The sequence below is a fragment of the Phacochoerus africanus genome, chromosome 6 (assembly GCF_016906955.1).
Source record: "Phacochoerus africanus isolate WHEZ1 chromosome 6, ROS_Pafr_v1, whole genome shotgun sequence".
In the NCBI taxonomy this organism is placed as follows: domain Eukaryota; kingdom Metazoa; phylum Chordata; class Mammalia; order Artiodactyla; family Suidae; genus Phacochoerus; species Phacochoerus africanus.
In genome coordinates, this window is record NC_062549.1 from 19,136,384 (window position 1) to 19,160,582 (window position 24,199).

The 24,199-nt window shown below is 38.1% G+C and overlaps 1 protein-coding gene across 4 annotated transcripts in view; it reads left to right on the forward strand.

Moving 5' to 3' along the window:
- The window catches only part of TAF2 (TATA-box binding protein associated factor 2), a 107,766-nt gene continuing 83,567 nt past the window's right edge, over positions 1–24,199 (forward strand). The window contains exons 1-6 of one of the 4 annotated variants that reach the window (XM_047783353.1): positions 1–416; positions 827–881; positions 10,345–10,505; positions 18,589–18,707; positions 19,990–20,131; positions 22,082–22,313. In XM_047783353.1, the coding sequence (XP_047639309.1) occupies positions 334–416; positions 827–881; positions 10,345–10,505; positions 18,589–18,707; positions 19,990–20,131; positions 22,082–22,313 (792 nt within the window). In that variant the 5' untranslated portion in view covers positions 1–333. The remainder of the gene's footprint in view (positions 417–826; positions 882–10,344; positions 10,506–18,588; positions 18,708–19,989; positions 20,132–22,081; positions 22,314–24,199) is intronic. The other 3 variants (XM_047783355.1, XM_047783352.1, XM_047783356.1) reach the window with 3 other exon arrangements.

A 24,199-nucleotide genomic window follows, 5' to 3' on the forward strand; every position in this document is an offset into this window, starting at 1 on the left:
CCGGCCCGGTCCTCACCTCCGTCCCACTTCCGCTGACGTCGAAGTTCAGAGGTGACAAGATGTCGGCTGATCCGCACCGTGGGTAGTTTCTGTGAGGAGCGTCTCCGCGGCAGAAGCTTAGCAGAGACACCTGAAGGAGCCTGATCGCTGGAGCAAGTTGGAGGCGTCGGCAGCAGAGGATCGGGCAGGGCCGGGCGTGGGTGCCTAGGGAGCCCCGGCCGTAGGGCATGGCTTTTGGGAGCGTGGGGAAGCGGCGAGTGTCAGGTCCTGCAGACCGGTAATGTTCCACCGCACCCTGGGAAGCCGGGAGGCCGAGCTCCGCAGGATCCCTTCATGCCGCCGACTGGTTTGGAGCCCGCCAGAATGAACAGGAAGAAAGGAGACAAGGGCTTTGAAAGCCCAAGGCCATATAAACTATAAGTATTTTTTCATTCCCTTTTCTTCTTTTGGTTTTCATTATATTTTGTGATCGCTTGAAACTGACCTAGTGGGCCTGGGAAACCTTGCGGGAAGCAAAAAGCCACTCACGGTGATGGAAATGGTGTTTGTAGGGCGAAAATGTTTTGATAGTGTGATTCAGCAGATTTATTGCCCTTTTCAGGTTAATAAACCTTTTTCTTAAAGTGCTAAGCTGCATTTTTGTCTAACGAAATTTGTTTTCGGGTCTGTTGGCAAATTTAAAAAGAGCAAGTTACCCCAATTTCTGGGATTTTAACATGTAAGATAAGTGTGCTTTAGAGCTGCTTAGAACATAGTTCTTGTTTATAATTGGATAGAATTGTGCACTATTTAATAATCGAAATATTTTCTTTATTTTTCAATATACAACCCATCAGGTCGTCTGCATCAACAACATAAACTTCCAGAGAAAATCTGTTGTGGTAAGTGTATTCTTAACAATTGTAAGCAAAAACAAGTCCATCCTTTACAGTATACTTAAGGAACTTTCCTTTCCAGGTAACTGTATTTTGAGAATAAAAATTAGAATTCGGATCTGTGTGCCTCCAAGGGCCATGGCTTTGCTAGTGTTCTGGCTGCCTCCTCAATTCTTTTTTTTTTTTTCCTCCTCCCTATTTCCTAATTACAGTTTTACTTGTTTTAATCTGTTGTTGAATATAAGTCTGTATCACCAAACATTTTAAAATTGTGTATGAAACAAGAATAAGTCCACAGTGAGTTTTCTACGAGAAAATTAATTAAGGTAAGGACACACAGTGACTCATTAACTTGGCTTTTAAGGGCCCCTTTTATTTCCTGGTTCTTGGCTGACCTTGTTTAGGTGGCATTGGTTTGTAGTAAAGTTTTAGGTAATGTTTTTGAAATCTAGTAACCATCCCCCCCTTTCAATTTAGATATATGGATTGCTGATATATCCATTCTACAAGACCCCTTGATAACCCAAGTAATTAATTTCCTCTCAGGGGGAATCTGTTTTAAATAGGACAAAATCTTAGAGCCGGTTTTCTTTGAGAGCCATCAACTTCACTTTCAAACTTGTTTACTTAAAATGAACTATATTTAAAAATGTAACCTTTTCATTAGAATCATAGAATCTTAGATTTCTAAGGACCCTTAAAGTCCAATCCTTTCATTTAAGGAATTTCTCTTTCAGAATTGCTTGCATATGATCATTTACCTTATGCTTCATGGTATACTTCATGGAAGGATACCTTAGGTGTGTTGTGCTATATGAATTGGGTAGGGAAGTTATGAGAAAGAGTCGAGTGAAGAGGTTACTGGGTAATCTAGGGTAGAAATGACTTAGCTCCGAATGGAGGTAAAAATGGTATAGACATAGAGTTTACATGATTGATTTATGATAAACATTTATTAAGTACATAACGCATGTAAGGCCATCTTCTAAGATTTTATGTGTATGACCTCACTTAATCTTCACAATAACCCTATGAGGTAGATACTATTTTAATTCTTACTTTTATAAATAAAGAAGCTGAAAGGATGGAGGATGAGTAAATTTCTTAAAGGCACAAAGTTAGCAAGTGATGGAGCCATTTATAGTCAAGGATGACCTGAGAGTTATCTGCGGCTCCTTTCTGTCTGTTGTTCTCCCTCCACATCCTCTGCCCTGGTACATTGATAGGCCAGAAAGAATTGCTGATGACTTTATTCGGAATGCTTGAAAGGACTTGAAGATGATTTTTAGATTTCCCGTTGGAAAGATTGGTTGGATGATGTATGGTTTAGGGTTGTAGAAGGCACATTCTCCAGGTTAATTGAGGGGAAGTAATAATTGACTACTTAGAACAAACAGGGTTAAGAGAAACCAACAAGAGTTGGAGGAGCAGCCTACGTTAGTAACAAGTTATCACTTCTAAACCTGAAAGAACAAAGGAAGGAAGAAGTTACTAGAACCTACTCTACCTATAGATGAAACTTGCCTTATAGGAGCTATGGCCTTTGAAGAGCAGAGCTGCTGCTTCCCTCAGTCTGGCAAAGAGGAACTGGGGGAATAAATATAAGGAGTTCACTCTTCTGCTTTCAGATTCCTCTTTGTGCCTCCCCTTTGACCAACCATCAGCCGGCGGGCTAGTGCCCAGTTAATGCAACCTCTGGGGTACAGAGTAGAGTAGAGAGCAGATTTAGAGGGACAGAAGGTGAATATCTGGAGCAGTCTACCTCTTTTGTTGCTAATCATCCTCTCTCATCTTTAGTTGAGATGAAAGTGTTCCCAGCTCAACAAAGTCTTATCAACTATTGTTAAGTGTTGCCATTAGCTAACTATCTGTTTTTCTGAGTAAAGTTTTATTTGAACACAGCCATATCCGTTTATTTATATAGTATCTGTGATTGTTTTGGAGCTACAGTGGCAGAGTGGAATAGCTGTGACAGAAACCGTGTGGCCCATAATGTCTGTTTACTACCTGGCCCTTTAAGAAAATGTTTGCTAATCCCAGAACTGAAGTATTAGTGTGAAGAAATGGCAGTTCAGTACTATTCCCACCTAAAATATTAGCTATCACCAGTATCTTTCATATAAGATAGTGGAAGAAAAGTGGGTAAAAGAATGTGAAAATTAATTGCTACAGCCCCTACTTTCTTTCTTTCTTTCTTTTTTTTTTTTTGGCCATGCCCACCGCATGTGGAAGTTCCTGGGCCAGGGGTCAAACCCTCACTGCAACAGTGATCCAAGCTGCTGCAGTGACAGCAGAGGATCCTTATCCTGCTACGTCACTTGAGAACTCCAGTCCTGCTTTCTTTGGCTGCTGTCAAGGTCAGAGTTGGTGTACACATCTTTCTCATTCCTCTGTCCATTCCATTTTTCTCTTTTCCTTTTGACAGCATTTCTTTTGGTCTGCCCTAGACCTTCATTCCTGTAGAATCTTCATCCTTGCTTGTTTTGACTTCATTGAGTTGTTTCACTTTTCCATTTGTTGGGACTGTTGATCAGGTGGATTTAAGAGGCATTCCAGTGAACCCCCTGGATTGCAGAAGGAATTCTTGCTTTTATTGTAGAGCCGAATCTCAATTTCTGTTAGTCATTCCAGCCAATACAGTGACGTCTTTCTTTGCCTGTTGTTTCAATGGCATGAGGAAGCCAAAGTAGTCAGGTCTCAGCTTCCAGTTTAATAGAACCATGACTGTGTGCTCTGGTGGATGCATTCCTCCCTTGGCCACTAGGACTTCTGAACATAGTTAACTCAAGGTCATAAAGGCAGAAAGCAGAAATTCTTGTGGGTTTTTGAAGCAGTAGTGAGTATAGTCACTCCAACTTTTACTGCTTGGTTCCCAGATCTCTTTTGGTTATGGAGCAATGACTCTATATTGTCAACTAGTTTAAGATGGCATCCTGTTGAAGGTCTCAATTGGTGCTGTAACTGAGCTTTAAGCAGTTGATCATGGCAGATGCTTCTGGATAAAGGACAAAAGACAGAGCCTGTAAATTTTGTGTATAAGAGCCCACTGGCCACACTTTTCTGTACATATGGAGGCATGTATAGGATAGTGTGTTGATATGTTAGAGAAGGAAAAATCTAGAATATGTGTCTGTTTTATTTTATTTTTTTATTTTTTATTTTTTGTCTTTTTTTCCATTTCTTGGGCCGCTCTCACAGCATATGGAGGTTCCCAGGCTAGGGGTTGAATTGGAGCTGCCGCCGCCAGCCTACGCCAGAGCCACAGCAACACGGGATCTGAGCCGCGTCTGCGACCTACACCAGAGCTCATGCAATGCCAGATCCTTAACTCGTTGAGCAAGGCCAGAGAGCGAACCCACGACCGCATGGTTCCTAGTCGGATTCGTTAACCACTGAGCCATGACGGGAACTCCAGAATATGTGTCTGTTTTATAGGGAGAAATTATTGTCTCACTCTATGATACCAGCTGTCTAATGTATTTACTTTACTGTTTAGTGATTGACTGATTCTTCCTGGGAAGGTCTTGTATTAGAAGCTTATTTTGATCCTCTGGTCTTGGTAGGTGGGCACTCAGGAGTGGTGGTAATCAGATCAGCTTTTAGGTTGGAGGGTGGATTAGGTTCATTCACAGCTTCCATTCTTGCCACAGTGACCTCTTTGTATATTGAGCGTGGTGGCTAAGGAAAGAGTCTGTGACATCTATTGGATTGAGGGCCCCCTCTGTAGTCTTTGAGGATGCCTCTGATGGTCATTTATGTGATGAAAATTACTCTGAGAAATTCATTTATCTCCTTACTTCTACCATCTTCTTATTTTCAGTCTTTTAGACTTGTTCTTTCCATATTCCTAACCAGTTGGCCAACTCAGCAGCTGCCCATGGATCAGTACTTCAGGTCATCTCTGCTTCTGTACATAGTGTACAACCAGTTGTGTTTCCCAGCGTTTTGCCCAGTGTCTTTCAGGACCACACTACAGTAGGTTCTGATGACAGCTACTGTCCACTTCCAGACTTAGTCATAATTCAGGCTTGTGCTTTGTCCTGTTCAGTTAATTGATCATGGAGAACTCTCCATGAAGCCATGGATGTGGATTGAGGGAAAGGTGGGGATGCAGCGGGAGCAAGTCCCATTGGATTCTGAGTCATTTGCTCACATTGTTTACTTGTTTTGCCTTGTGAACTGCTTGGGCCTGGTCCAGAGATGTTTCCTTTTAGAAGTGGAAAGCTGCCGTACATGTCCAGTTTTATTTTTCAGAGCTTCTTATACTCAGTTCACGATGGTCCTTTCAGGTTTAAAAAATGACCTGAAATTTTTGGGAGACCCATGGTCATATGTTCAGTCTGTACTGCAGGGTCTAGTAGCAAACCAGTAATTGTTTTCCAAATGGAAAATAGATGTTGGCAGAAGAGGTCATGGGTTTCCACTGAAACCCCAGAAATGACAGTGCACTGTCATTCTCTCAGAGAAGGCCAGCATCATTAAAGCATCCCTGTCTGGCGTGGACATTCCCTATACCATTGGATATACTGAGTTATTTGGACCCAAGTGGTGGGCAGCTTGAACCACAGCCTGGACCTACTGAAGAATGCTTTCTTGCCCCAGACTTGTCTCAAAGCTGACAGCCTTATAGGTTGCCTAAATATATACTGTTTTCAGAATCCAAAGAAGCCTGCCGACTTTTGTGTCTCTCTCCCCCACTGCCCACATCTTGTTGGGTGGTGCAAAGCGAAGCAACTTATCTTTAACTTTAGAAGATTGATTTTTATATGCCTCAGGCCACTGGAACCTTAGAAGTTTTATTGATGTGACAGCCCCCTAAACTTATATGGGATTTAACTCTGGTCCTCTGCCATCCCATATGCTTTTTTTATTATGGCTTCTATGGAACTTATAGTTCCTTTCTCATCAGGTCCAGATACCATAATGTATCAGTGTCATTCTCTTTGGGCTGTTCTACAGTCAAGAGACTTTGGGACTATGTTTTGACTGAGCAGGAGAGTTGATACACTTACTAGTTACTAAATGACGGTAAAGGAGTTCTGATGTCTTAAAGACAACCTGGTTCTGGTTTTTTTTGTTGTTGTTGTTGTTCAGATAGGAGTGGAGGAAAAAAGTATTTGCCTGATAATTAGGTGTAGTATTACCTATCAAGAGCTGTGCTGATTTGCTGTGGTAAAACTACTACATCTGCAGATAATGGTTGTGATTGGCAAGTTTGTGGTAATTCACCATTATTCTCCAAAACATACTAGACTTTAAAAAAAAATTTTTATTGGAGTACAGTTAACTTACAAAGTTATATGAATTTTAGGCATATAGCAAAGTAAATCATATATATATATATACACATATACACACACATATGTACACATATATCCATTCCATTTCAGATTCTTTCCTCATGTGTGTTACCACCCAGTACTGAGTAAATTTTTCTGTGCTATAGAGTAGGTCCCTGCTACCCATCTATTCTCTATATAGTAGTGTGTATATATCAATCCCAACCCCCAAATCTATCCACACACACCCCACCACTACGTTTCCCCTTTGGTAAATAGAAGTTTGTAGAACCTACTAGACTTTTGCACTGGCTAAATAATTGAGTTAAACGAAGATGTAGTAGGCATCTTTCAAATCAGTGGTGGTACTAATCTCTGCAGTTATGCAAGGGATGTCTACTTGCATTTATTATCTTGGGGAAGAGGAATGGGTAGCTCATTAAATCCACTTAGTCCTTCTACTGTAGTCCTCGTTCAGAGAGTGAATATGGGGATTTGCCAATTACTGAAATATATACTGTATGTTCTGGAACTGGGGAAATAAGCACACTAGTCCTACTTTGAAATAGATTTGGGAACCCCTTTATTACTTGACCTCCAGAGACTTGTACTTTCGGTCTGACTAGTGGACCATTATAATGTTTTGGGGCTCTAGGGATAAATGTTAGTTCAGAACCGAGGTATAATAACTCCAGGAAAAGGGCAAAATTTAATTTATTCGAGGTGACATAGATCTCAAGATTTTTTTGTGTGTGTGTCCTTTTGCCTTTTCTTGGGCCGCTCCCGTGGCTTATGGAGGTTCCCAGGCTAGGGGTCTAATAGGAGCTGTAGCCACCGGCCTACGCCAGAGCCACGACAATGTGGGATCCAAGCTGTGTCTGCAACCTACACCACAGCTCACGGCAATGCCGGATCCTTAACCCACTGAGCAAGGCCAGGGATTGAACCTGCAACCTCATGGTTTCTAGTCGGATTCGTTAACCACTGTACCACGATGGGAACTCCCATCAAGATTTTAAAAGACAGGTGAGAGTTGAACATGTTTGAATGCATAGGAAGAAGTCCTATAGAGAGGAGATTGTAATTATAGGGTAATTAATACAGCAGGGTTTCTGAGAATACTGCAGGGGATGGCCTCTAATGGAGTAGTGGAGGGAAAGAGGTACCAGAAGGGCAAGAGAATTGATAGCTGGTGGAAGAGTGGTTGAAGTTAAGAATCTTGGGCCAATGGGGAAGAGAGTAGCCCTAAAAAATACCAGGAAGGATGGTGGTGAGAAACTGGAGGAGGCCAAGGAGTAGGGAAATTTCATGCGGTTGAGTAGGAGGACTGATAGAGAAGTAATAAGAGGAGCAGAAGGACAGGCATTGTGGATGTTTAAGTTTAAAACGTGAACAGCAGAGCAGTCCTGAGCAGTGATGATGTATATTTCATAGTGTGATCTTTTTTTTTTTCTTTTTGGTAACCATAGTTGTTTTTTTTTTTTTTGTCTTTTTTTGCCATTTCTTGGGCCGCTCCTTCGGCATATGAAGGTTCCCGGGCTAGGGGTCGAATCGGAGCTGTAGCTGCCAGCCTACGTCAGAGCCACAGCAATGCAGGATCCGAGCCACGTCTGCGACCTACACCACAGCTCACGGCAACGCCAGAACCTTGACCCACTGAGCAAAGGAAGGGACCGAACCCGCAACCTCATGGTTCCTAGTCGGATTCGTTAACCACTGCGCCACGACGGGAACTCCCTCATAGTGTGATCTTGATTGCTATCCTGGAATGGCATTGAAGATTGTAGGAATTAAAGTCAAGGTACTTAAAATAATGTTACTGTATAGATCAGCTATATCCACGTTATGTCACGTAGAGCGATGGCTGAGATGAGCTAGAAAGGGAAAGTAGGAACCTTCAATGAATGTTGAATTTGGGAGATATTAATGAAAGGAATAGAGGATGGTGTACCTGTATAGCATGAATGCAGAGGAAAAGAATAACAGTAAAAATATTTACTAGCTGCCAGCTATGATTTTAAGTGCTGTCCGTGTATTAAATCTCTGTTATACCAAAAGGTAGATAGTATCACTACTCTTGTTTTACGGATGAGGAAACTGAAGTACGGAGAGCTGGAGTGACCTAGCTCAAGATCCTACACTGACTAAGCAGTGCAGCTGGGATCTGAATGTAGACAGTCTACCTCAAAAGTACATGTATTTAACAATGATATTATTCTGCCCTTGTTCTTCTAGCATATGCTATGTAAAAATCCTGTAAGTGGTCTAGAAATAGTAGTGAGAGATAGAAGTTTCCAGTTTTCCCCTCTTCTAATTGATGGTAAATGAAAGAATTAGTAGTTTTTTTTTTTAAGGGTGATTCAAGAGATGTTTATCTAAGACTAGAAAGTAGAGGAGTTTTGAAAACATTGAATTGCACAGGGGAGTTACTTAAAATGGGTTAGAGACTGTAGGAAGACGATCAGCTGTGGGGAGAGAGCAAGGAACAAGAAGGAGAAAAGAGTAGGTGAGGGGTTAGATGACCTTGGGGGGCTTGCAGTTATGCTAGTGGCTAAAGATAACAGGGATTGGAGGCCAATCAGTGGGTATGGACATTGCTGGCAGGTATAGATTAGGGCGCTAGGTGGTGTCAGAGACCATATAATACAAGGAGACTGGGCTTTCGCTATCTTCATGAAATAAACTTCATTCACTGTTTGTTATTGCTGACCTTGGTTGAGAAAGCCAAAGCCTATTCTTATGTCCCACTCATGTAATTACTTGTTAACAGCACTTTCTATAATCTTTTTTAGTTCGCTTTTGACATTATCTTTCTTGCTGTCTTTGACTGATCCAAGCTCATTTATGTAGATTGGTCGTTGGATTGCTGGTAATGCTAATTAAGGAAATTTGGGCCTTTCTCCCTACAGTTGCTCAGTTATAGATACCTGTAAACTCAGATTTCAACAGTGTTTTTGCTTCTGCTGTTTCTGTTCTTATTTTCTTCTATATAGATCTTTCTAAATGATCTAATTTAAGGGTATATGACTTTCTTCTGGGTAGACTCGGTAGGCTTTTGAGCAGTTGGGCTGAATGTTATCTAAAAAAAAAATGCTTGCATATTATTTGAAAGCATTACAGTGGGAGACGTTATGGCATAGTGGGAATCATTTGGGATTGTTTAGATGTAGGTTTGAATCTCAGTTCTCCACCTATTAATGATTAAATTTTCTTAACTGTTTCAACTTATCTATAAAAGGTATAAAGTAGTATTTAGCTCTTAAAGTGGTTGTTGAGATTAGAAAGAACATATGAAAGTATCTAGTAAAATATTTGGCATATAGTAGTGCTCATTAAATGGTATCCATTATAATTGTTATAACCTAGTTCTTTATGATTATTGCCTGAATTTCACCTTAGATTCCTGTTGCAGTCTCTGAAATTTTTCTGTTTACTTTGCAGCCCCTGAAATGTTACTCTTTCATGCCCTCCCATATTTTGTGTTTTTAACGCAGGATATTAAATAAAATGTTCCATGTTTTACTACTCCTTTTCGCCTATTTGAGTCAATGCAACAGGGTGGAAAACAGGGTACTTAACTTTCATCACCACACAGCTAACATGGTAGAACTGTATATGGCTTTTGGGACAACTTGGTACAAAATCATCCAGCACTTTGAACTATCTGCCGCTCTTGAGGTGACAATAGATTTTTCCCTACTTGCCTGAATATCTCTTGCAACTCTAGCCATTTCACATTTCCTGATTTACTCCTATGAGCAGAGACTCATACTTGTTAGCTTCGGTGATGTTGTTTTTGTACCCTGTTTTGAGGGGCTACATTCTTTTACTTATCAAATTGGTTTTGATTCTTTTTTTGCTGTATCACTTTCTTTTCTTTCCTCCCTCTTTGGATTACTGTCTGTTTAGGAATTCTTATATTTGAGAGTAGTGAGTTCTTTTACCTTTTTTTCTCTAGCAGATGGTCTAATTTTCACTGATGGTGAGTGTGAAAATATTCATAGTTCACACCCATTCAGTCACTAGGACAACCATACTTGAAGTAAAGGTGCTTGGAGAGCACTTGTATGTGTGTAGCCATTTGGGATTCTGTCTCTGGAGTGTAGTTTGTGTATAATTAGTAGAAATCAGACGTGTTCTAAACATACCCATCTTAATTGTAATGAAGTTATTACTCTTTGTCTTTACAGGGATTTGTGGAACTGACTATATTTCCCACAGTTGCAAACTTAAACAGAATCAAATTGAACAGCAAACAGTGTAGAATATACCGAGTAAGGATCAATGATTTAGAAGCTGCTTTTATTTACAATGATCCAACCTTGGAAGTTTGTCACAATGAATCAAAACAGTAAGTTACACACCTTAAAAGTTGATATTTCTAACAGTTATTTTGTTTTCATATGATTGGATTAAGTTTGTTTTTTTCTTACGTTATTAGACTCTAGTTTCCAGGTTGTTTTTTTTTTCCTGATTATAATTTCTGTTGCTTTTATACTCTGCACATTAGGATCAAGAAATTTTACTAATTCTGCCAACATAGTAAGTTATTAAGAAAGTTTCCTTTCTTTAGACTGCAGTTTTAAAGCAATTACCAGATAACTTTAAATAAATTTTCTTAGCCATTTTTCTACTTTTAATATTTAAAAAATACTTCATAGATATTAATGTAATGCTCAGTGAGTTAGATGGTACTGGAATCTGTAGACCAGAAACTAAAATATTCTATAAAATATTTGATAATTTTAGAATATCATATAAAAACACTACCTGAAATATCTCATTTCTTCACCTTAAATATTGGCTCTCTTGATGATACTTCCTCAGTAAATTGTATTTTTGTCATCAGTTTTATGTTCTACATTTTTCACTTACTTTGTTTTCACTTTTCCATGTGTAACATAGTAGGCTTCTTTTTTTGTCATTTTTATGGTCAGGTAATACTCCACTCAATATACTGTGGTTTGCATGATTATTTTCCAGGTTTTTTTTTCCCCTTTGAATTATTCCCTTAGGAAGATAGGATTACTTATTATTCTTATGGCTCTTTCTAGTATTTTGCTTGATTGTGCTCTGGTGAGATCTGTACTGATTTAAATACCGTCAGCCATATTTGAAGGCATTGTTTTTTTTCAAAGCTTCGATAGCATTGGATTATATCATTTCTTTGATTCTCAGTGTTTTGGGATAGAATATCTCAACTATGAATTCTTTTTTTTAAATAAACTATATGCTCTTTTTAGTCAAGATGGTATTTTTAACTCGTCTAACTATATAATATTTACCTTAAGGCAATTATCTCAATAATCATTGGTTTAGAATCCTTTCAAACTCAGAGAAAATAAAATGAGAATTGAGAAAATTCAGGGAATCTCTGATTGCTGTCGTGACTTCCCACTTTATAAAGGTGATTTGTTGAAATTACATGCTTTTACAGCCACACATGTAGAACTGACATAAACAGATTTATTACAAAATCATCTGCCGCCTCTTTCCCCCAGAACAAAAACAATCATCTGCCTTTGGAGAAATACGTATATTACCACTAATGGATGGAAAAGGCACATGTAAAGGAGCGGGTAGGGGAGCCATTGCCTTGCTAGAAGGCCGAAATAGCTACACTGACGAGCTTAGAACTCTGCATTTGATGGCAGGGTAAGAAGCTTCTCCGTTTGGCAGTTATATAACACAGTTTTTGTATGCTGCTTTATCAGTTATTGCAGCTCAGTTTTCAAGGAAGATAGTCTGTGACACTGCAGTAACAGGAACAGTGGACTCCAAGTCTGTTGAGGAAGCAAAGTTAACATTACTCTAACATGGTAATTTTGAGGCGACGATATCCCCTAAAATTTTTCTCTAGCGATAGGATACCTCACCACTTCTATATTATTAATAAAGAAAAGGAAGTCACAAAGGAGATTTTTCAAAAGTGAGGTTAGGAAATTGGGAAAGAGAATATATTTAAATTTTTCTCTTCAGCTGGTACCAGAGCTCTCTTAGCTGTGGTGACTTAGTAAATACTCATTACAATCCCTGCTTTTTTTTCTGGCTGTAGAATTTTGATTACTTTTGAAAAGTGAATTAGTTATTTTTGCGATTGTTTGTGTATTCTCTCTTTATTCAAAAGAGGGTTTGAGGGAGTTCTCCTGAGGTATAGCAGGTTAAGGATCTGATGTCACTGCAGTGGCTTGGGTACTACTGTGACATGGGTTCAGTCCCTGGCCGGGAAACTTCCACATGCGGTGCGTGAGGCCAAAACAAGGGAGGAGGGGGGAGGTTTGTTTTAGAATTTTATTAGGCAACAATATTTTGAAGTAGCTAATGAAATTAGCACGAGGGGTGAAAAAGTATGGGATGGTGGGTACCACACTATTAAGTTATTTCACAGTTACTGGAGGAAAACTGTAGATGTGTTTGGTATTTCTGGTTCCAGTACCAAAGAGGGAAAACTTGTTGATTAGATTCATAAGACACAAGACAGAAGTGCAGCAGTTATTTAGGAGAAATATTGCTTAGCAATTAGATGTGAAAGATATATCCTGTAAATGATGCTGTTTATTTTTAAAGAGAACTTTGGGAAAGGCACATAGTTAAGGTCTCTAGCATGTCCCTATACTTCTGTTACCTTTATTGTTTCTAAAGTAACTTTCTTTCCTGAACCAATAAAATTTCCACTAAAACTGAAACAAATTAAATAGATCATATTTGAAATTGAAAATTAAAACTTGATCTTGAATACATACAAGAATGTTCTAACATTCAAAGAAGTAATACACTACTTCATCACATTTTCTTCTTATTTGTTTTAAAGTTAAGGTGCCAGGCTCTCCTATTTTTCATGGAAAGAGTGTGCTTACCTTGGTTGAGATTCAGCACCTTTGAACTGTAGGGGGAATATAAGGAGGGGAAACATTTAGATAAGGAGCTAAAAGACATTTCTACCTATTGTATTCAACTAAATGTTAGCTGAGTTGGTAAATTAACCTGTATTAGCAATTAAAAATCTTGTTGGTTATGTAACATCTGTGTAAACTGCCCCTCCTTTTTCTTTGGCCAGTAAAATAATTGAAACACTTGAAATTCCTCCAAATATATTTTCCCTTTAAATTTTATTTATTGGTATAGTTTGCTTCTTTAGAAGCTATGGCTCTTTGGTGGTTTTATGTTTGTTTTTGGTTTTTTTGCTTTTTTGCCACGTTTTTCTCTTCTTAGAATAAAATGAATGGGCTTTGCCAAAGAAGCTGTTTCCGTGCCTGGGTAGCCTACAGTGCGGCATCTCTCTCTTCCCTCCATGTTTCTTTCCCTTTCGTAGACAAGCTTTGCTACTTTGAGAAGACCTTTTTTTAACCTCACTTGAAAAGTCTCCACTTTCCTACATTTTAAGAATCAGTTAAATTTTTGTCTCCTGTTTTCATTTTCACTGAAGAGTGGAAGTAGTAATGAAGCTAACTTAAGAAATAAGTGAATACTTCCAGCTCCGGAGAGCTCACTGTATTTTTATTATTTCTGAATTCTAGAAAGTCCTTTCTTACATCAAGCTACAGTCTGTTTTGCTTTTATGTTCAAAAACTTATCCTAATTAAAAATTGTTTTCTGGAGTTCCTACTGTTGCATGGTGCATTAGGATCCAACAGCAGCGGGCTCAGGTTGCTGCAAAGTTGAGGGTTCTATCCCTGGCCCTGCACAGTGGGTTAAGGCTTTGGCATTGCTGCTGCTATAGTGTAGGTTGCACCTGTGGTGTAGGTCACAGCTGCAGCTTGGATTTGATCCCTGGCTCAGGAACTTCCGTATGCCATAGGTGTGGCTAACCAAAAAAAAAAAAGTTGTCTTCTCCTAAGTTTTCACTTATCCAGAAGCTGTAGCATCTCAGTACTCTCAACTGTTCCTTATTTAAAACTTTCCAAATTTGTTAACCATTCTCTTTGCCCTTCTCTGAATAGTCTCTGGTTTGGCATTGTGTTTTCTTAAATGTGGTAACCCTAGAAATAAATAGAGTTCTTATTTGGCCCTCTTATAATCACACATGCATAGCATTGGAGCCATTTTATTCTTATCTATGTTCAGTATTTCTGGTGGCTTGAAATGCCTCAGCCTTTCACAAATAGCTATTTTAAAGTAATTGACTTAAGTTTGAGCTTGTAAATCAGTGAAATCTAGGCTTTTTCATAGAGAAAGTTAAGGTAGAGTTTTCTTTCTTTCTTTTTTTTTTTATTGTCTTTTGTCTTTTCAGGGCCACAAGGTAGAGTTTTCTTTAGAGCAACCTTCCATTATGATGTATCAGATGCTCTTTTGATTATTTTAAAAAAATCCTTTTTATTAATATTGATACTGGTTCCATTTTTGGAAATTGGATTTTTCTGTTGGCATTAATTTATTTAGTCTATAAGTAAACTATTAAAGCTAAAGTCAGAATAAAAATTGAGTGTTGACAAGGATCTATAGTGACTAGAACTCTCCAGTGCTGCTAATAGAAATGTACGTGGAGGTTGAATATATTCATACTCTATGATTGGCAGTTTCATTCCTGGGTGTATATCCAGTATGTTCACTGAAAGAAGGAACAGAAATGTTCACAACAGCATTTGTAATAGTCAAAATGTAGATTACCTGAAAACCCATCAATGGTAGAATGATAGATTGTGGAATATTCTCACTGTATTGGAATTCTAAAAGTAGTGAGACTGAAGGGCCAACAGGTAGATGCAACATGGATGGATTTCACAAACTTGTCATTGAGTAAAAGAAGTCAGACATAAAAGAATCTGTGTTACATTGTTTATCTGTCACATTAGATGTCAGAATAATGGGTTACCCTTGTTGGTGGGAAGCAGGGCTAGGTTAGTGATTACAAGAGGGACTTCTGGGAATTTGGTAAAGTTCTGTTTTGTTTTTTTCTTTTTTTCTTTTACAGTTGCACCTGCAGCATATGGAACTTCCTGGGCCAGGGATTGAGTTAGAGGCGCAGCTGGGGCCTGTGCCACAGCCATGTCAACACTGGATCCAAGCTGTGTCTCTGACCTGTGCCACAGCTTACGGCAGTGTCAAATTCTTAACCCTCTGAGCCAGGGCAGGGATCCATCCCATATCCTCACAAACAATGTTGCATCCTTAACTGCTGAGTCACAATGGGAATTCTGTAAAGTTCTGTTTTTACTCTGCATACCGGCTACTTTGGTTTTGCGAAAACTCACTGAGCTGTATACTTAAGAGTATATTTTCTGATGTATATTGTGCTTCCATGAAATTTTTTTTAATGGAGAACAAGATTACAAATAATTGAATCTCAAACTTTGCAGAATCTGCACCTATAGTTTTAAAAAGCATACATTATTTATTTGACAAAAAATTAACATTATTTTAATGTGGATATTTATAATAGGTTCTTAGACAAGATTCTTTTGACTAATTTACTAGTTTTTTAATATCCTCTATGGCATTACTCATCTTTAAGCTTTGTTTCTTTAAGGAAGACTGGGGATTGGCATGGTCGTGATTATAGGGCAAGGGCACATTAATATTTTTCAGTCATTATTATTCTGAAAATTGAAAACACTTAATATAATCTTGCCTTGTAATTTTTGGCTTTTATGAGGTTATTATGAAAGGAAACATACTTGATTCATATTATGAAAGGAAACACTGAAATCCAAACCATGAGAAAATTGTTCCTCAAACAGGCTTTCCAATAGATTCCATTTATAATGACTCACCATTTTATTTGGACCACTTTAACTTTTCTCGGGAAATGAGGAGATTAAGTGAGAATAATTTCCCATAAAAAAAAAAAAGCCTTAGTGGTTAATATGTAATGTTTAAGTTTATCTTTTTGTGTAGTAGTGATTATTTTTAAATTTAACAGGTAACTGGGGAAAGTTACAAGTACTTTAGCTATCTTCTAGTTTTCATGTTTTTGAAATTTTATTGAAAAGGAATTACAACCTATAAATGTACAAAGTAGTCTTTAAAAATAGATAATGTATTGGGAGTTTCTGTCATGGCTCAGTGGCTAACGAACCCAACTAGTATCCATAAGGATGCTGGTTTGATCCCTGGCCTCGCTCAGTGGGTTAAGGATCTGGCGGTGCCATGAGCTATGGTGTAGGTTGCAGATGCGGCTTGGATCCCGCGTTGCTGTGGCTGTGGCATGAGCAGCAGCTACAGCTCTGATTCAACCCTTAGCCTGGGAACCTCCATATGATGCCGGTGTAGCCCTAAAAAGAAAAAAAAAAAAAGATAATAATAACTAAGTGCTGGCAAGGATGCAGAGCAACTGGTACTTTCTTATTTTGCTGATAGGAATGCAGAATGATATAGCAGTTCTGGAAAACAGTTTAGCAGATTCTTATAAAGCTAAACATATTTACCATGTGACTCATGATCCCACTCTTGGGTGTTTGTGCTACAAAAATGAAAATTAAATTCACATAAAAACTGACATATGGTTGTTCATAACAACTTTATTTATGATAGCCAAAAGCTGGGAACAAACCCAGATGTCTTTCAGTGGATGAGTGAATAAACAATAAATCTGTGGCACACATCTATACAATGGAATATTATTCATTGTAAAAAGGAACAAACTATTGATACATGTAACACTGTAGATGAATTTCAAAGACATACCTAGTGAGATAAGCCAGCCTCAAAATGTTGCATTCTGTATGATTCCATTTATATGACACAAGGCAGAGCACAAGGGACTTTTGGAATGATGGAACTGTTCTACATCCTGATTATGGTAGTGGTTAAAATTTATAAAATTATATACCAGAGTTCCCTGGTGGCCTAGTGGTTAAGGATCCAGCATTGTCACTGCTGTAGCTCTGGTCACTGCTGAGGGTACAGGTTTGATCCCTGGCCTGGGAACTTCAGCATGACATGGGCATGCCCGTCCAAGATAATATCTGAGAAAAAAAAAAAAAGTTATTGGTTTTTTATTGTCCTGGAGTTTTTATACATTTTATTTATTTATTTATCTTTTTCAGCTGCCCCTGTGGCACATATGGGTGTTCCCAGGCCAGGGATTGAATCTGAGCCACAGTTGCGGCAAAGCTAAATCCTTTAACCTACTGCCTTGGGCCTGGTATCAAACCTGCACCTTCACAGTGACCCAAGCCTCTGCAGTCAGATTCTTAATGCACTGCACCACAGCGGGAACTCCACGTTATTACAAATTACTGAGTATAGTTCCCTGTGTTATACAGTACGTCCTTGTTGGTTATCTATTTCATGTATAGTAGTGTTAGACCTTTTAGTTTACATATTTATCTAACAGAAAGTGTTAAAATTATTGATAAGTCTGCTTAACTACTTTCAGAACCTTGTGTTTTGTAGTTGTTAAAAGCTATGATAAATGTTACATCCTTCCTAGTTAGTAGAGAGCTGGAGGTGGGGTAGGAACGGCCTCTGTCACATCAAGAATGTATAGCGTTGTTTTCTTTAATGGGTTTTCATCGTTTGTTTTCCCTACACTCTGTAGAGTACATGAAGCTTGTACTAGGTCAAGAATTTATTACTAACTTTACTTTGCCAAAGTAAAATGCTGCTAACTTTACTTTATGGATTCATCTGACGGCAAAATGATAGATGTAAAGGTATACAACAGGGATACAGCTCACGGAGTTCTTCGCTCTTGCCATTCCTTGTCTTTTCTCTTTCTTCCATTCTTCCCATATCCCTTTAACTGATTTCAGTGAGGAAATATGTGTGTGTGTGTGTGTGTGTGTGTGTGTGTGTGTACACATACATATGTATATAAGTTACTTTTATGAAATAAAATTAGAAAGTCAAATGAGAGCAGTGTTTCTGTGTTTCCATAAGGAAATTGTTTTTTTTTCTTTTTTTTTTTTTCTGACCCAATGGAAATAAGGCCAAGTAACTATTGAACAAATATTTTTTGAAGGTCCCCTGGCATTTAGGGGATGTAGCAGTGAACCATCTGAAAGTTCCTCGCCTTCTTAAGCTTACATCGTCATGCACTGGAGCATGAAAGGGAGCAGTATTATATTTTGAGGAATCGATTCCATCCTGACTCGTTCTATGAAGCATCTTGATTTCTGTCAGATTATAAAGCTTATTGAATCCATTCAGATTTTTGCCAGATTGACAATAATTTTTCTTCAGTTCTATATATATTTCTGCATTTGTATCAGGAAAGTGTGGTGACTTTGGCATTCCAAAATTAATAAAGAATGTGATAGCCATAATAATAATCACATGGAATCTATGGGTAGACTATATATGCCATTGCATTTAGAATTTAATAGGTTTTTGTCTTGGGGAATAGAGCAACAGTTACTTGGCTAAGAAGCATTCCTGTGAATTATGTAAGATGATATAATGCTTACAAACAAATGGTGCCAAGTATTTAAGAAAATGCTTGCTAAGATATATGGCTTATTGTTAAAGTTGGCTGTCTCTCTCTCTTTTTCCAGGAGAAATCTCAATTATTTTTCCAATGCTTATGCAGCTGCAGTTAGTGCTGTGGATCCTGATGCAGGAAATGGAGAACTTTGCATTAAGGTTCCGTCAGAGTTATGGAAACACGTTGATGGTAAAATACCAATATGTATTGACTGTACAATAAAATCATGCTGGATTCAGTGACTAGAAACTTCATAAAAACTAATGATGTCAAAATTTGTAAATTAATCAGTTGAAATATACAGGAGTTGGAAGCTCTTTTTTTTCTTAAGGATAACTGGCCAACAGGAAACTTAACAGTCAGGCTAGACAAAAAGCAACTCACTTCACTGTTATTTTTAAAGTGAAAGTTAAAAAAAATTATATGGAACAATTTGTTAAGATTTGAGAAGCCATACAATAGTAAATCAGTTTAGAATTATATCATTTTATAATGGTAAGGATCCTAAAAAGTCATCTGATTCAATTCCTTCCTTTTATAGAAGAGTAATCTTAAGTTTATAGAGAGTAAGTGACCTGCTGAATGTCATCAATTAGTAGTAAAGCCAAGGCTAGAACATAGGGTTCCTAACATCCACTCTGCAGACTTTTACTCTCATTATTTCTAAATCTTCTTTATAGCCGTTAAAAAGTTATAGCCATTATAATGATCGTATGTAGCCTTCTGCCTGTGTTTACCTAGTCTTATAAAAATTAATCACAATAAGGAAATAAAAGGATTTGTTTTGGTTTTGCTTTTTTTTTAATGGTTTCTGGTGGGGGGACTGGTTTATTTGGGAAGGGGGTTGCCTATTTTAGGAGGCAGATGTAGAAAATCATCATGGCACATTTAAGGATTGGAGAAAGCCCACATGGTTATAATGTTTGGGGGGAAAATTAAAGGAAACATCTTTCAATCTTACGAAAACAATGTATTCATTAAATAGAAATCAAACGTAATAAATAATGCTGCATAATGTTAATTCTTGGGTAGTCTTTCCCAACTTACTCCAGCCCCTGCTCCTCAGAGTCATAGTTAGGGGTAACAATTTATGCAGCAATGTAGTAAGAGAACGAACTTGAAAAGTAAGTTTTGAATTGGACCTGGAAGGTCTTAAGTGTCCTATGTGGTAGTTTTGAACTTTTTTCTTTAGCATTGTCAGAAATGTTGAGAGGAGGATATGGCATGACCTGCATTTTGAGAGAACACAGCTAGCAGTGACTAGAATTGAGTGGATGTAAGGACACCAGTGGAAGGAGACTCTTGAGGCCAAGAGATGGTAAAAGCCTAAACTAGGTTAAGCAAGTGGTTTTTCATGTAAAAGTCAGCTTTTGATTCCCACTTTATGTTTAGTGTCTTTCCCCTTAAATTGACCATTGTTATCTAATTATATATTTATTTATCAATGCATGTATGTATTTATTTGTTGCAGAATTAAAGGTCCTAAAGATACACATCAATTTTTCTTTGGATCAGCCAAAAGGAGGTCTTCATTTTGTGGTACCCAGTGTAGAGGGAAGTATGGCAGAGAGAGGTGCTCATGTTTTCTCTTGTGGGTATCAAAATTCCACAAGGTAGATTACTAATTTTTATGTATTTCAATTAATTTCATTTTTCAGTGGCACTTTCTTATGAGTATATGCAGTACGTCTATTTATATAAAATGAGAAGTATGAGCTTGATCCCCAGCTACTTTAACTCTTCTGAATCTTGTTCCAGTAATCATTCCTCCTCAATCCTATGTCCTGCCTCCTTCTTTCCTTTCCAGGTCTACTGTTCTAAAAAACATCTCAGTCTTTTTTTTTTTTTAATGTATTTATTTATTGCTTTTTAGGGCTGCATTTGCAGCATATGGGGTCCCTAGGCCAGGGATCAAATCAGAGCTGCAGCTGCTGGTCTATACCACAGCCATAGCAACGTGGAATCCTCGCTGTGTTTGCGATCTACAGTGCGGCTCACAGTAACACCAGATCCTCAACCCACTGAGCAAGAGAGGGATTGAACTTGCATCTTCATGGATACTAGTCAGGTTCATTACCATTGAGCCATGACAGGAACTCCTATTTTTTTTTTTTTTTTTTTGGTCGTTTGTCCTTTTAGACAAAAGGTGTATGGAGGTTCCCAGGCTTGGGGTCTGATAGGAGCTGTAGCCACCGGCCTACACCAGAGCCACAGCAATAATACCAGGTCTGAGCCGCGTCTGCGACCTACACCACAGCTCATGGCAACATCAGATCCTGAACCCGCTGAGCGAGGCCAGGGGTTGAACCCATAACCTCATGTTTCCTAGTTGGATTAATTTCCGCTGTGCCACAACGGGAACTCCAGGAACTCCTATTTTTAAAAATTTTTATATTGAAATAAAACATACAGAAAATTACATGAATTGTAATTAGAAGACTCAGTACATTTTCACAAATGAACATGCTCTTGGAATTCACAGTACATCAAGAAAAAGAGCATTAGCATCACCAGCATCAGAGTCCCCACTTCTACCCACTTCCATTCACTGTGCCCCACTTGATATCCTCCTGCCCGAGGGTAACCACCATCCTGATTTCTAAAATACCATAGGTAGATTACACCTATTTTTGAACTTTATTAAATGGAAGCATATGCATTATGCTCTTTGTGTAACACTGTGGTAGTGAGATGTACCTTATTGTTGCATGGAATTACTCATTCCCATAGCTCAACATGTATTAAAATACTATTTTATGTGCACTTTCCTCAGATTATTAGCTCCTCCAAGCCAGGGATGATTGCTTATACTTTCCTTTGTGTTTCAGTATCAAGTATAGACCTTGGCATGTAATAAAACCTGATCTGAGTAGAACATTGAATAGAAATTTTATATCTGGCTTTACCAGCACTGTTTGAATTTATGCAGTTCATCGCATACTCCAGAAAAGCAGCTTCCTGACTTATGGAGTAGATTCTGAATATCGTATCTTTAAAACCTTTATTGTAAGCATTTTTAGTTTCTAGAAATGAATACTACATAAAAACTGACTGTGAATATACAAGTAAAATTATTTTAATTAAAAAAAATAGTAACTAAGAATTGCTTACCTCTTTTCAGGGTTTAAACTGGAGGTATCACATAATTTATTTTCCTCATCTTGCCAAATAACATTTTTTTTTTATGGCCGTACCCACAGCATGTACAAGTTCTGGGGCCAGGGATTCAATCTGAGCCTCAGCTGTGACTCCAGATCCTTTAATCCACTGTGGCGGGCCAGGAATTGAACCTGTGCCTTCACAGTGACCCGAGCTACTGCAGTCAGATTCTTAACCCACTTGTCCCAGTGGGAATTCTACCAAGTAACATTCAGAGATAGTGTTCTTATCTTGAATCACATTCTTTTAGGTTGCTCAATAAAAAGTATCAGCAGGCAAAGTCTATGTACAAAAAAGTTTATTTTTATATGTATTCTGTACATGTTAAAATAATTTATATGTGGGAGAAACAAATGTAAGATATACTTTAAACGTATTTTCATACTGTTGATCCTTTTTTCTAGATTTTGGTTCCCATGTGTTGATTCATACTCAGAATTATGTACATGGAAATTAGAATTTACAGTGGATGCTGCAATGGTGGCTGTTTCCAATGGAGATTTGGTGGAGACAGTATATACCCATGATATGAGGAAGAAGACCTTTCATTACATGCTTACCATTCCAACAGCTGCATCAAATATCTCCTTGGCCATTGGACCTTTTGAAATACTTGTAGATCCATATATGCATGAGGTAAGTCATACCTTATTGCTCCCTTCTCTCCTACTCTTGCACTCTTAATCAGAAGGATTAATGAAATACTAAGTTTTTCTTAATTCTTTTTTCAGCTGTCACTAGAGAGGAAATTTTTCCTTAACTGAAATGTTTAATGATAAGAATCCCATTTAAAATGTTGTCACATTAAAATTTCATACTTTTTTCCTCAGAGTGCTTAGTGTTCCAGAACAGCTTCAGGTATATCTTAGTAGAATATAGGTTGATTTCTGTAACTAATTTGTTACAGAATAAAATGAGTTTACGAATGTTATAGTTCCACATCCAGAAACTGAATTGTTGCAATTACAAAATTGAACACCAATATTTATTCTCACTTTAGCATATGTAGAAGGAAAGAGAAAAGGCTGAGGCAGGGTTAGAATTCTTTTTTTTTTTTTTGCTTTTTAGAGCCATACCTGCGGTATATGGAGGTTCCCAGGCAAGGGGTCGAATCAGAGCTAAAGCTGCTGGCCTACATCACAGCCACAGCAATGCAGGATCTGAACCGCATGTGTGACCTACACCACGGATCATGGTAACGCTGGATCCTTAACCCACTGAGCAAGGCCAGGGATCGAACCCTCATGGATCTTAGGTTCGTTAACCACTGAGCCATGAAGGGAACTCTCAGGATTAGAATTCTGGTCAACGAACTCATGCAGGTTTTCCCCATGAAGTAATCCTGCGTTTACTACCATCTCATATCTGGCTACAAATCATGTATCAGTTGATAAGCCCAGTAGTGCTTTTAGGTCTCCCCAAGCATGAAACTTCTGGTGGTTATAAAGTGATTCATTGGCTTTTGACCCTTTTAGGTTTTCTTTTTTTTAATGTAAGGTTTATATGTAACCATGTATAACTCAACAGTACTTCTTTGTTGTATGAGCAGAAATTGAGGGCTACCAGATTTAGAAAGTCTGTGAGGTCCTTAGTCTGTTCTTAAAATTGCTTTCCTGAAATGCACAAGATTTGTAAAATCACTTATGGAAAATATTCAGGGTATTTTATGAATGGTTTTCTTTTGGTATCTTGACAATGACTCCTAAAAGTGTATTCACTGATAATATTGGCAGTGAATTTTATCATCTTTGGTAAATGATCAAGTTTAAAATCAACATTTGATTAGTACCTACTTTGTATTTTGGAAGAATTTTTGTTTTCCCATTCTGAGGCATTGGATAGGAGAACAGTAAATGACAGTTAAGAGGTATTTTTCTTGAATAAAGCTTGTGATTTAGTCTTTCTCTGTCTCAAATAAATAGTTTTTACTGCATTAGCAGATTTTCTGTCATGTAGGTTTGTCTGAAAGTGAGTCATTTTTGTTGAGTAGTGTTTAGTGTTTTATTCGTGGACCAAAAGGAATGCTCAATCCTGATGCAGTTTGGGCTTTGACAGTTACTAATACATAGATGCTCATGTTTACTTAGAGAAGTCTCTATCTGTTCTTTTATAATGCTGGTAGAAGAATACTTTTTATCATATGTTGAAAACTTTCTTGCCTCCACAGTCCAGCAGTAATCAGTCTCTTTAGCATGGTTTTCAAGAGCTTCTGGAATTTGACCCTACTATTCCTTTCTAGCTTTTTCCCCATTCCTTTTCTATTTATGTTTGTTACATTCAATATAGTTTATTTAGGTTTTTTCAGACCAAACCCTATTTTTTCCTGTCTTTGACTGTTTGAGATATCCTCTTTTCCACTCCCTACCTATCAAACTTTTGTCCAATTCAGAAAGATTAGTTCAAATTCAGTCCTCTTTTTTTGGTCTTTTTGCCATTTCTTGGGCTGCTCCCGCGGCATTTAGAGGTTCCCAGGCTAGGGGTCGAATCGGAGCTGTAGCCACCGGCCTACGCCAGAGCCACAG